This window comes from Cherax quadricarinatus, chromosome 57, assembly GCF_038502225.1.
Source record: "Cherax quadricarinatus isolate ZL_2023a chromosome 57, ASM3850222v1, whole genome shotgun sequence".
Lineage (NCBI taxonomy): Eukaryota > Metazoa > Arthropoda > Malacostraca > Decapoda > Parastacidae > Cherax > Cherax quadricarinatus.
This window is the reverse complement of record NC_091348.1, coordinates 15,803,335-15,817,093: the sequence shown is the minus strand read 5'-3', so window position 1 is coordinate 15,817,093 and position 13,759 is coordinate 15,803,335. Positions and strand designations below refer to the sequence as shown.

General features: G+C 38.6%; 1 protein-coding gene across 5 annotated transcripts in view; it reads left to right on the top strand.

Moving 5' to 3' along the window:
* Positions 1-1,314: 1,314 nt before the first annotated feature.
* Positions 1,315-13,759, top strand: part of Mocs1 (Molybdenum cofactor synthesis 1) — a 35,218-nt gene continuing 22,773 nt past the window's right edge. Inside the window, exons 1-6 of one of the 5 annotated variants that reach the window (XM_070097384.1) lie at positions 1,315-1,744; positions 4,206-4,329; positions 5,187-5,354; positions 7,096-7,319; positions 9,442-9,560; positions 13,500-13,605. In XM_070097384.1, coding sequence (XP_069953485.1) covers positions 1,526-1,744; positions 4,206-4,329; positions 5,187-5,354; positions 7,096-7,319; positions 9,442-9,560; positions 13,500-13,605 — 960 coding nt within the window. In that variant the 5' untranslated portion in view covers positions 1,315-1,525. Of the gene's footprint in view, positions 1,749-4,189; positions 4,330-5,186; positions 5,355-7,095; positions 7,320-9,441; positions 9,561-13,499; positions 13,606-13,759 lie in introns of all 5 variants that reach the window. The other 4 variants (XM_070097385.1, XM_070097386.1, XM_070097387.1 and 1 more) reach the window with 4 other exon arrangements.

Genomic DNA, 13,759 nt, shown 5'->3' with positions numbered 1-13,759 from the left:
AAGGAGTACGGTCGTCCCAGAAAGGCTTGTAGGGAGGAGGTAAAGTAGGTTTTAAGTGCTAGGGACTTTCAACATCCAACAGGCTTAAGTGAGCGTGTTAAATTGGAATGGAGACAAGTGGTTTTTAATGACTTGCCGTGCAGTTGGAGTGTGAGCAATATAGCCTTTATGAAGGGATCTGGGAAATTGGCTAGCGGGCTTCAGTCCTGGAGATGGGAAGTACTGAGCCTGAACTCTGATGGAGGTGGTGGGGATGTTGCGGTGCAGAATGTCATTTCATTTGTGATATCTGAGCACTTCTGGCAAGACAGCTATTAAATAAACGATGGTGAAAGTGTTTCCTTTTTCTTTGGGTTACTCTACCTCGATGGGAGATAACTGAAATATTATTAAACAAAATGTCAGGAGAAAATTTTCCATTTTCCTGATGAACAAGGAGTGCTGACAAGGGCAGGATGGTGCGCTGGTATGCTAGCAGGATGGTGCACTGGTATGCTAACAGGATGGTGCGCTGGTATGCTAGCAGGATGGTGCACTTGTATGCTAGCAGGATGGTGCACTGGTATGCTAGCAGGATGGTGCGCTGGTATGCTAGCAGGATGGTGCACTGGTATACTAGCAGGATGGTGCGCTGGTATGCTAGCAGGATGGTGCGCTGGTATGCTAGCAGGATGGTGCACTGGTATGCTAGCAGGATGGTGCACTGGTATGCTAGCAGGATGGTGCCCTGGTATGCTAGCAGGATGGTGCACTGGTATGCTAGCAGGATGGTGCGCTGGTATGCTAGCAGGATGGTGCACTGGTATGCTAGCAGGATGGTGCACTGGTATGCTAGCAGGATGGTGCACTGGTATGCTAGCAGGATGGTGCGCTGGTATGCTAGGATGATGGTGCACTAGTATGCTAGCAGGATGGTGCACTGGTATACTAGCAGGATGGTACACTGGTATGCTAACAGGATGGTACACTGGTATGCTAACAGGATGGTACACTGGTATGCTAGCGGGTTGGTGCGCTGGTATGCTACCAGGATGGTCCACTAGAGGCGTAGTAGTACGCTAGCAAGATTGTATACTAGGGGGGAGGTGCGCTAGCAGGGTTATACGCTGACAGGGAGGAACGCTAACAAGAAGGTGCGCTGACAGGGAGGTGCGCTGACAGGGAGGTACGCTGACAAGGAGGTACGCTGACAGGGAGGTACGCTGACAGGGAGGTACGCTGACGGGGAGGTACGCTGACAGGGAGGTACGCTGACAAGGAGGTACGCTGACAGGGAGGTACGCTGACGGGGAGGTACGCTGACAGGGAGGTACGCTGACAAGGAGGTACGCTGACAGGGAGGTACGCTGACGGGGAGGTACGCTGACGGGGAGGTACGCTGACGGGGAGGTACGCTGACGAGGAGTTACGCTGACAGGGAGGTACGCTGACAGGGAGGTGCACTGACGAGGAGGTACGCTGACAGGGAGGTACACTGACAGGGAGGTACACTGACAGGGAGATACGCTGACGCTAGCGTCAGACAATGCAAGCAGGGTGGCAGGGTTACCAGAGGCTACCAGGCAGTCAGGTTGAGCGATACAGTGATGGTCTGAGCAGACTACCCACGACCATGGCGACCAGTGTGTGTCCTCCTGTCCTGTCTTACACCACCAGGACCATACTCTCACACACTCGCTGCTACACTTCCAGACTCCATAATGGACCCTACACCTTACCTCAACCCTTCATACATAAGAAGGTAGTAGGTACAGAACTATTTTTCTAGTTACTTCTTTTTTAAGTTGAAGTTTGCATGACTAGTAGGAATACAGTATTTGTCGAATACCATATATAATAATAATAATAATAATAATAATTTATTATTATTATTATTATTATTATTATTATTATTATTATTATTATTATTATTATTATCATCTTCGCTAAAGCCTTGTGTAACGATATTATTTTTTATTATTATCATCATCATTGTAAAATCTTGTGTACCGATAATATCATCAATAATATGAGAAATATATAAAATTTTGTTATAATTTAAAATTAGTTAACATGTTTTTATCTGTGATTGTTGAACAATTTAAATTTATTTTATAATTTTTTTTTAATTGTCAAAGTTTCATAGTACAGTAATTGTACAGATATATTCTACGACTATATCGCCATGTAAATTATTGACCCCAATGGAAATAAGCTACTTTATCTGACTTTTTTGGGAGGGGGGTTATCCTAGGTAATTTACACATGTTACTAGGTTTGATAATTTAACTATTTATGTACCTGTATTTAAACTTACTTACTTCTTGACAAGTACATAAAATATGTAAATATTGTATAAAGGTTTTATAGTGATAATCTATTTCATAATGACATAAAATATTTTTTAAGTATATTTACTAGTTTCAAGGTTAAGACGTACCTTCCTTTGATCCTCCTGCTGAGCACCACAAATCATACTGATGGTTTATACTATATCTGTCTCCATCTGTCTGTTTCTGTCTTTTTTTTCTTTCTCTTTTTCTGTCTCCGTGTCTCTGTCTCATATATATATATATATATATATATATATATATATATATATATATATATATATATATATACACATTGTGTGTGTGTGTGTGTGCGTGCGTGCGTGCGTGTGTTTGCGTGCGTGCGTGCGTGCGTGTGTGTACTCACCTAGTTGAGGTTGCGGGGGTCGAGTCCGAGCTCCTGGCCCCGGGGTGTGTGTGTGTGTGTGTGTGTGTGTACTCACCTATTTGTGGTTGCAGGGGTCGATTCATAGCTCCTGGCCCCGCCTCTTCACTGATTGCTACTAGGTCCTCTCTCTCCCTGCTCCATGAGCTTTATCATACCTCGCCTTAAAACTATGTATGGTTCCCGCCTCCACTACTTCACTTTCTAGGCTATTCCACGGCCTGACTACTCTATGACTAAAGAAATACTTCCTAACATCCCTTTGATTCATCTGAGTCTTCAACTTCCAATTGTGACCTCTTGTGTCTGTGTCCCATCTCTGGAACATCCCGTCTTTGTCCACCTCGTCTATTCCGCGCAGTATTTTATATGTCGTTATCATGTCTTCCCTGATCCTCCTGGCCTCCAGTGTCGTCAGTGTGTGTGTGTGTGTGTGTGTGTGTGTGTAAGTAATGAAAGATTGGATATCAGAATAAAGGGAGGGAGTATGGAGGAAATGAATATATTCAGATATTTGGGAGTGGACTTGTCAGCAGATGGGAAAGAAAGACAAGGTGACTCATAAAATTGATGAGTAGGAAAAGGTGAGTGGTGCACTGAGGAGTCTGTGGGGACAAAGAACATTATCCATGGAAGCACAAAATGTATGAGAGTATAGTTATACAAATGCTGTTATATGGGTGCCAAGCATGTGTGGTGAATGTTGCAACAAGGTGGAGGCTGGAGGCAATGGAGATGTCGTGTTTGAGGGCAAAGTGTGATGTGAATATAATACAGAGAATCCGTAGTGTGGAAATTAGGAGGACGTGTGGGGTTGCTAAATGAATCATCCAGAGGGCTGAGGAGGAGTTGTTGAGGTGGTTCAAACATTTAGAGAGGATGGAACAAAATTGAATGAATTGGAGAGCAATAAATCTGTAGTGAAAGGAAGATGGGGGTAGAGGTCAGCCTAGGAAAAGTTGAAGAGAGAGCATAAAGGAGGTTTTGGGGGCTTTGACTGCCAGCAAGCATACATGAGTGTGTTAGACAGGACTGAGTGGAGACAAATGGTTTTTCATGACTTGATGTGCTTTTGGAGTGTGAGCAAGGTAACATTTATGAAGGGATTCAGGAAAACTGACAGGTCAGACTTGAGCCCAGGAGGTGGGAAGTAAAGTGCCCACACTCTGAAGGAGGGGGTGTTGATGTTGCAGTTTGATAACTGTAGTGTAGGCACACCTCTGGCAAGACAGTGATGAAGTGAATGATGACGAAAGTACTATTTCTTCTTTTTCGGGTCACCCTGCCTTGGTGGGAAATGGTCGATGTGTTAATAAATATAAATATATATATTTACACACATACAATGTATGAGAGAGGGAGATGTAAGACTTGTAATATAGATGACTCGTTAGGCAGCGGCATCAGCTACAGCTCTTGCTACTGCTGCAAATGATATAAATTATGGGGTCTTCAGCCCCCTTGCCCCCCACTTTCATTCTGCCATTTATTTCAGACAATCTTCATTTCAGGCATCCCGAATAGCGGCTCTCAGAGCTCTTGATCCGCTTCCTTTCTCTGCTTTTCTGACAGACTCATATGGGCGACAACATTCCTACCTTAGAATATCTCTTACAGAAAAGTGCAATCTCAGATGTAAGTAATTAAACTGTTTGTCAAGCATTTGATTTAATCAGTCCCTCTTTTGTATTAAATGTTGCTCTTTGAAAGTATGTTAATTAAGAATCGGTAAGAGGTTAATACTTCGTTTTTCATTTTTAATCATTTTGTGCGTGTGTGTGTGTGTGTGTGTATTTTGCCCCTCTCATGTTGTATTTGATATTTTCCAATGTACAGTGGAACTGTGGTACTCGAACAGCTCTGTACTTGAACAGTTCGGTATTTGAATGCTTTATTCGGTAAATAAATCACTCGGTAGTCAACCATTTGCTCGGCACTTGACCAAACAAACATGACCTGCCAGAACTTCACTGTAAACTGTTTCATATTTCTTCACAATTTTTGATGTTTTTTTTATATTGTATAAATAAGTCACCATGGGGCCTAAGAGGGTTAGTGATAGCAGCCTACCAAAAAGAACAGATTGGCACTAGAACAGCCTTCTGGAACCAATTAAATGTGAATGCAGAGGTTCCACTGTAATTGTACCTGAAAGTAGCCAAAATGATGAAGCACAGTGTTCTATGAACTGTTTAATAGAAAAAATTACTATAAATAAGTACTTACTATATCATAGCACCTATATAATGATACATTATTTTTTAATTTCAAGTTCACCTCCCTAGCAGGAATACAGTACGTATTTGTCGAGTACCATACTACATTTATCTCACATACAGTATCACTTTTTTGGGTTATCCTAGGTATTCTACACATATGCTGCTGTGTATGATAATTTATGTAACTGTATTTATGTGTACCTGTACCTGATTAAACTAACTTACTTATTACTGTATTGCAATGTCATGACTCATAAAATTACTTATTCCCAGGCCAGTACTGTATGCCAGAAGAGGGAGTGAGTTTAACACCTAAAGAAAGGCTTTTGTCCTCAGAAGAAATTATAAGAGTGGCAAAGTTGTTTATATCAGAAGGTACAGACAAGATCAGGTTGACCGGAGGTGAACCCATGGTCAGAAAGGACTTGACACACATTGTTGGTAAATATACATTTTGCCTGCCTAATCTGGAGGTCGTGTTATTGATTTTATCAATGTTTTGTGTTTTTTTTGTGCAGTTTATTGTGCATATTTCAAACAAGCAAAAACTTTATTTCTATGAAATTGAGCACAGTATACTATTATTCAATTAGGGTGACTGACATGTATAAACTACCTTATAGAAAGCTCATTATGCAAGGAATGTTGGGCAACCATAAATTTTGTGAATGTGTATTTGCTTTATTAGTTTCTAAAAATACTTTATTGGTTAGTACGGCCTCTCCTCGCTTAACGACAGAGTTCCGTTCCCGAGACCTTGTCAGTAAATGAATTCGTTGCTAAGTGAGGAGCATACTATAATCATAGTGGGTTTGAGTCTACCATCTTTGATATTGTTTTAATGTCACCTTTGCAACATTTGTAACATTTCTGGTATATTTTTAAATGTTTATACAGTAGTGTACTGTATATTGTAGTAAATAGAATAGAGGAAATCAGCTCTTAATATACATACATTATTTAGGTATGAATACTGGTCAGAGAGCCCGTTGTAAGTCCGAGTTGTCAGTAAATGAGTATGTCGCCAAGTAAGGAAAGGCTGACCAAAAAATTAAATGTCAAAAATTAAGTATAGCCTTTCCTTTTTTTTTTTTTTTTTTTTTTTTCACTGGCCGATTTCCACCAAGGCAGGGTGGCCCCAAAAAGAAAAGCTTTCACCATCATTCACTCCATCACTGTCTTGCACCCTTCTGGCAAGACAGTGATGGAGTGAATGATGGTGAAAGTTTTTCTTTTTTGGGCCACCCTGCCTTGGTGGGAATCGGCCAGTGTGATAAAAAAAAAAAAAAAAAAAAAAAAAAAAAGGAAAGGCTGTACTTAATTTTTGACATTTAATTTTTTGGTCAATAGGTTTTTCATTAGTGTTGTGTAAAGAAGATGGATGTTGGGGAAATTGACATGTGTATATCAGGGAACTATGAGAAGAGAGAGAGAGAGAAAGGGGAGAGATGTACAAATCTCCCATAGAAGGACCTAAGATGAGTTCTTTACATTTAACTAGTTCTTTTAGTTTTCTAAATATGCTGTACTTCCCTTCCCTTTGAATTGTGAGAGAATTAATGTGGCATGTAATATTATATCTATCACGTGAAGGTAATAAGAACTTTAACTGTGCTATGTACATTTTGTAGTACTTTTGCACCTGTATCAATATAGTGTGTTAGGCACTTTATCATAGTTATCAATTTTAAGGACTCATATGGCCACAAGAAAATCAGGAGAGTAAATAGACCTTATATCTTAAAAGGCTGGTTGTCTTTAATTTGTCCAATTAAAAATGCAAATGAAAAAGCATAACAAAGATGAAATTAAGTGCTCAGTGATATTTTGAGTTGCCCAACAACTCTGCTCTCAGTGCCACACTTGGACAACTGTTAATTCTGGCATCACTTGATGTAAATATAGTTTTGAGATCACCATATCAAGAGCAAGATATGACTATCCTACGTTATGGTTTCTAAGAGCAAAATGAGCAGGGAGGATGGCTCTCCTGGTAAGAAGAAATTAAGAGATACAATATTTGTCTGCTTTCTCGAATTCAGTCTGACCTGTGAGCCTAACCCTCTAACCCCTGTTTTTTTATCATTAATTCACTATTAGTATTTTGGCATTTGCAGCATTCTTTCAGAACCTAACCCTTGCAAATACCAAGGGTCTACAGTACAGGTATTTTACTTTGCAGAGTCTTTGTCTCACCTTGGGGTCAAGCAGTTGGGTATGACCACCAATGGATTGTTATTGAAAAGGCATTTGCCTGAACTGCAGAGAGCTGGACTCACGCACTTGAATGTCTCCCTTGACACACTCATCCCACAGAAGTTTGAACTTATCACACGACGTCGTGGTTGGGAGAGAGTGATGGATGGTATTGAAGTAGCCCTAAACTTAGGATACTCTCCTGTAAAGGTATGAGTGGATGTCTGTGTGTTCTGCATGCTTAAACCTAGTATTATGGTAGACCTACCAGTTATGGCAAGGTACATTAATTGAAGAAAGGTTTAAAAAGATGCATAAGTGATTGATTTTTTTCTAAGAGTGTAGATTCAACCTAAGTAATCTTTAGATTCTGATTCTTTTTAATGCTGTGTTGAAGGAGTGGATAGTGTGTACATCTGCAGGTGAATGACAAGGGTTCAGTTCAATACTACTAGTTTCTCACTTGTAATTTTCACATTTATTATGATTTGAATTATCAATTTAAATTTTATTGATATGATATGGATAAATCTTCAAATATTTAATAAGTGATAAATTGATGACAAGTTACAGAAGTGCAGGTAACATGAGAAGGAGATGTCAATATACGTATTAAGCTTAATATACGTATTAAGCTTAATATACGTATATTATGCTTAATATACGTATTAAGCTTCCAAGATGCTGGGGTTACAGAATATCAATGGAATATAGCTTGAGTAATGACCATAAGACAACTTGACTCAAGAAATCATAACACAATTGCTCAGTGATGAGGAATTGTTAGGAGGGAGAAATGTTAGGTTGCTGATTAAGATCATGACACATTTAACCAAACAGTAGATACAAATATTTGTCTGCTTTAATGCTTTGTGCACCTTCTTAGTTTGATGGGTTCATATTAGAACAAAATTAAGGAAGGAAATGAAAATGATATACAGTACCAAGTTATTATGAAAGACTGTTTTTTAACAATTCTGAAGAAATAACAACAGATGGGAATACTTCTTGTATTGCAAAATTTCATTGTTAAAAGCTTGTAAAGTTTCATTAAGTAACTTGTGTGCCTCATTAAATATGCCACAGTGCCATCTTTAAATATCTTAAACAATCGTGGTGGCATCACACATCCTTTTGTGAGGCCTACTTTTAATGGAAAATAATCCCCCTCTCTCATGTATACCCTAACTTGAGCTTTACTGTCTGCATGAAAACTTTTTGCTTCTTTTAGTAACCTACCACCTATTTCACATATTTGTAACATTTGCCTCGTTATCCACCCGATCATATGCCTTTCCTCCTAAATCCACAAATGCAACGAACAGTTCCTTCCTTTACTAAGCATTGTTCATTTACATGTTTCAGTGTACTGTAATTGCTTGACTTACATACAGTGGACCCCCGCCTTACGATATTAATTCGTTCCTGAGAGCTCATCGTAAGCTGAAATTATCGTTAGCCGAATTAATTTTCCCCATAAGAAATAATGGAAATCAAATTAATCCGTTCTTGACACCCCAAAGTATGAAAAAAAAAAAAAATTCCACATGAAATATTAATTTTAATACACAAACTGAAGAAGACATGCACAATTACTACTCTACTAAGAATAGAATACATGACACTTACCTTTATTGAAGATCTGATGATGATTGATGGGATGGGAGGAGGGGAGAGTGTGGAAGTTATTGTTGAGAAGGGGAATCCCCTTCCATTAGGACTCGAGGTAGCAAGTCCTTTTCAGGGGTTACTTCCCTTCTTTTAATGCCACTAGGACCAGCTTGAGCCACTGGACCTCTGTCGCACAACAAATCTGTCCATAGAGCTCTGTACCTCCCGTTCCTTTAAGACTTTCCTAAAATGGGCCATAACATTGTCGTTGTACAGGTTGCCAACAGGTCTTGCAGTAGCTGTGTCAGGGTGATTTTCATCCGTAAAGGTTTGCAGTTCAACCCACTTCGCACACATTTCCTTAATCTCTTTTTTCAATTCCATACTAATTCTCGCCCCTTTTTACCACAGGGATGGCACTAGAAGCTTTCTTGGGGTCCATGGTGACTTATTTTGCAGTTACAAGCACTAAAAACATGGATAATGTGAAATGTACCGTATGTATGCGTAGATGCGACCACACTGGCTGGCTTGTAAACACTAGTGCTGAGGCCACACGTGGGATGCATCCTGGATGAATCACGTAAGGCGTGGCAAAATTTTTACGTTCAAATGCTTCATATGGCGGATTTAACGTGACACGATGCGTTCGTAAGGCGGGGTCCACTGTATCTCTAACATGCTAAAATCCGTATTTTCTTAAAATGTATTCAAATTTCAGATTAATTGTGTTGTAATGCGTGGGAAAAATGAGGACGAGCTAGCTGACTTTGTAGAACTGACTCGGCATAAAGATATCGATGTACGCTTTATAGAGTACATGCCCTTTGATGGAAACAAGTAGGTAGTTGAGTATTTCAGAACTTTCCTTTACAATTTACAGAGCACTTATTAAGAATATACTATTTTGACTAAATTTTTTAAATAAAGCACTTTTGTAATTCAATACAGTATAGTATACAGTATATACATTATTGCAATAGACCTAAAATCTTTTATAGAAATATTGATTAGTCAGCTGTCTGCTGTCTCTACTTCCAGTGCTTTAGATAAAACAGCATCAATTGAAGAATCATACATTATATATATATATATATATATATATATATATATATATATATATATATATATATATATATATATATATATATATATATATATATATATATATATATATATATATATATATATATATATATATATATATATATATATATATATATATATATATATATATATATATATATATATATATATATATATATATATATATATATATATATATATATATATATATATATATATATATATATATATATATATATATATATATATATATATATATATATATATATATATATATATATATATATATATATATATATATATATATATATATATATATATATATATATATATATATATATATTTTTTTTTTTTTTCTTTTTTCAACAAGTCGGCCGTCTCCCACCGAGGCAGGGTGACCCAAAAAAAGAAAGAAAATCCCCAAAAAGAAAATACTTTCATCATCATTCAACACTTTCACCACACTCGCACATTATCACTGTTTTTGCAGAGGTGCTCAGAATACAACAGTCTAGAAGCATACACACATAAAGATACACAACATATCCCTCCAAACTGCCAATATCCCAAACCATTCCTTTAAAGTGCAGGCATTGTACTTCCCATTTCCAGGACTCAAGTCCGACTATATGAAAATAACCGGTTTCCCTGAATCCCTTCACTAAATATTACCCTGCTCACACTCCAACAGATCGTCAGGTCCCAAGTATCATTCGTCTCCATTCACTCCTATCTAACACGCTCACGCACGCTTGCTGGAAGTCCAAGCCCCTTACCCACAAAACCTCCTTTACCCCCTCTCTCCAACCCTTTCGAGGACGACGCCTACCCCGCCTTCCTTCCCCTATAGATTTATATGCTTTCCATGTCATTCTACTTTGATCCATTCTCTCTAAATGACCAAACCACCTCAACAACCCCTCTTCTGCCCTCTGACTAATACTTTTATTAACTCCACACCTTCTCCTAATTTCCACACTCCGAATTTTCTGCATAATATTTACACCACACATTGCCCTTAAACAGGACATCTCCACTGCCTCCAACCGTCTCCTCGCTGCTGCATTTACCACCCAAGCTTCACACCCATATAAGAGTGTTGGTACTACTATACTTTCATACATTCCCTTCTTTGCCTCCATAGATAACGTTTTTTGACTCCACATATACCTCAACGCACCACTCACATTTTTTCCCTCATCAATTATATGATTAACCTCATCCTTCATAAATCCATCCGCCGACACGTCAACTCCCAAGTATCTGAAAACATTCACTTCTTCCATACTCCTCCTCCCCAATTTGATATCCAATTTTTCTTTATCTAAATCATTTGACACCCTCATCACCTTACTCTTTTCTATGTTCACTTTCAACTTTCTACCTTTACACACATTCCCAAACTCATCCACTAACCTTTGCAATTTTTCTTTAGAATCTCCCATAAGCACAGTATCATCAGCAAAAAGTAACTGTGTCAATTCCCATTTTGAATTTGATTCCCCATAATTTAATCCCACCCCTCTCCCAAACACCCTAGCATTTACTTCCTTTACAACCCCATCTATAAATATATTAAACAACCATGGTGACATTACACATCCCTGTCTAAGACCTACTTTTACCGGGAAGTATTCTCCCTCTCTTCTACACACCCTAACCTGAGCCTCACTATCCTCATAAAAGCTCTTTACAGCATTTAGTAACTTACCACCTATTCCATATAATTGCAACATCTGCCACATTGCTCCTCTATCCACTCTATCATATGCCTTTTCTAAATCCATAAATGCAATAAAAACTTCCCTATCTTTATCTAAATACTGTTCACATATATGCTTCAATGTAAACACCTGATCTACACATCCCCTACCCACTCTAAAACCTCCTTGCTCATCCGCAATCCTACATTCTGTCTTACCTCTAATTCTTTCAATTATAACCCTACCGTACACTTTTCCTGGTATACTCAGTAAACTTATTCCTCTATAATTTTTACAATCTCTTTTGTCCCCTTTCCCTTTATATAAAGGGACTATACATGCTCTCCGCCAATCCCTAGGTACCTTCCCCTCTTTCATACATTTATTAAACAAAAGTACCAACCACTCCAACACTATATCCCCCCCTGCTTTTAACATTTCTGTCATGATCCCATCAGTTCCAGCTGCTTTACCCCCTTTCATTCTACGTAATGCCTCACGTACCTCCACCACACTTACATTCTGCTCTTCTTCACTCCTAAAAGATGGTATACCTCCCTGGCCAGTGCATGAAATTACTGCCTCCCTTTCTTCCTTAACATTTAAAAGTTCCTCAAAATATTCTCGCCATCTACCTAATACCTCCCTCTCCCCATCTACTAACTCCCCTACTCTGTTTTTAACTGACAAATCCATACTTTCCCTAGGCTTTCTTAACTTGTTTAACTCACTCCAAAATTTTTTCTTATTTTCATTAAAATTTCTTGACAGTGCCTCTCCCACTCTTTCATCTGCTGTCCTTTTGCACTCTCTCACCACTCTCTTCACCTTTCTTTTACTCTCCATATACTCTGCTCTTCTTATAACACTTCTGCTTTGTAAAAACCTCTCGTAAGCTACCTTTTTCTCTTTTATCACACCCTTTACTTCATCATTCCACCAATCACTCCTCTTTCCTCCTGCCCCCACCCTCCTATAACCACAAACTTCTGCCCCACATTCTAATACTGCATTTTTAAAACTATTCCAACCCTCTTCAACCCCCCCACTACTCATCTTTGCACTAGCCCACCTTTCTGCCAATATTCGCTTATATCTCGCCCGAACTTCCTCCTCCCTTAGTTTATACACTTTCACCTCCCTCTTACTTGTTGTTGCCACCTTCCTCTTTTCCCATCTACCTCTTACTCTAACTGTAGCTACAACTAAATAATGATCCGATATATCAGTTGCCCCTCTATAAACATGTACATCCTGGAGCCTACCCATCAACCTTTTATCCACCAATACATAATCTAACAAACTACTTTCATTACGTGCTACATCATACCTTGTATATTTATTTATCCTCTTTTTCATAAAATATGTATTACTTATTACCAAATTTCTTTCTACACATAGCTCAATTAAAGGCTCCCTATTTACATTTACCCCTGGCACCCCAAAACTACCTACTACTCCCTCCATAACATTTTTACCCACTTTAGCATTGAAATCCCCAACCACCATTACTCTCACACTTGATTCAAAACTCCCCACGCATTCACTCAACATTTCCCAGAATCTTTCTCTCCTCTACACTTCTCTCTTCTCCAGGTGCATATATATATATATGTTGTATTCTGAGCACCTCTGCAAAAACAGTGATTATGTGTGAGTGTGGTGAAAGTGTTGAATGATGATGAAAGCATTTTCTGTTTGGGGATTTTCTTTCTTTTTTGGGTCACCCTGCCTCGGTGGGAGACGGCCGACTTGTTGAAAAAAAAAAATAATATCTTTATCAGCAAGTACATACACAAGACAGTTATTGTAATTGGAATGGAGTAGGAAAAGACTGGGAGAATAGGGAGCTATGAGAGAGAGAGAGAAACTGAGAATGGACATTTACTTAGCTATTGGTGTCGGTTAGAGCAAGGAAAGAGCACACCTGTCTCTACTACCTACTAACCATCATAAAATGTATAAAAATTTAACTACTCTTAAAATACAGATGGGTGGACAGGAAGATGGTGAGCTACTCGGAAATGCTGGAGAACATCACTCAGATGTACCCTGACCTTATGAAGGTGTCTGACAAGACAAACGACACCTCCAAGGTACTGTTCTTTGTCTATATATACATTATATATATACACCTACCATCTGACTTAAGACCTGCTCGACTTACGACCACTCGACTTACGACCGTGTTTTTTATGCCAAATTTCGGGGAAATAAACATCTATTTGTGTTGTACACAGTGTTTATCCT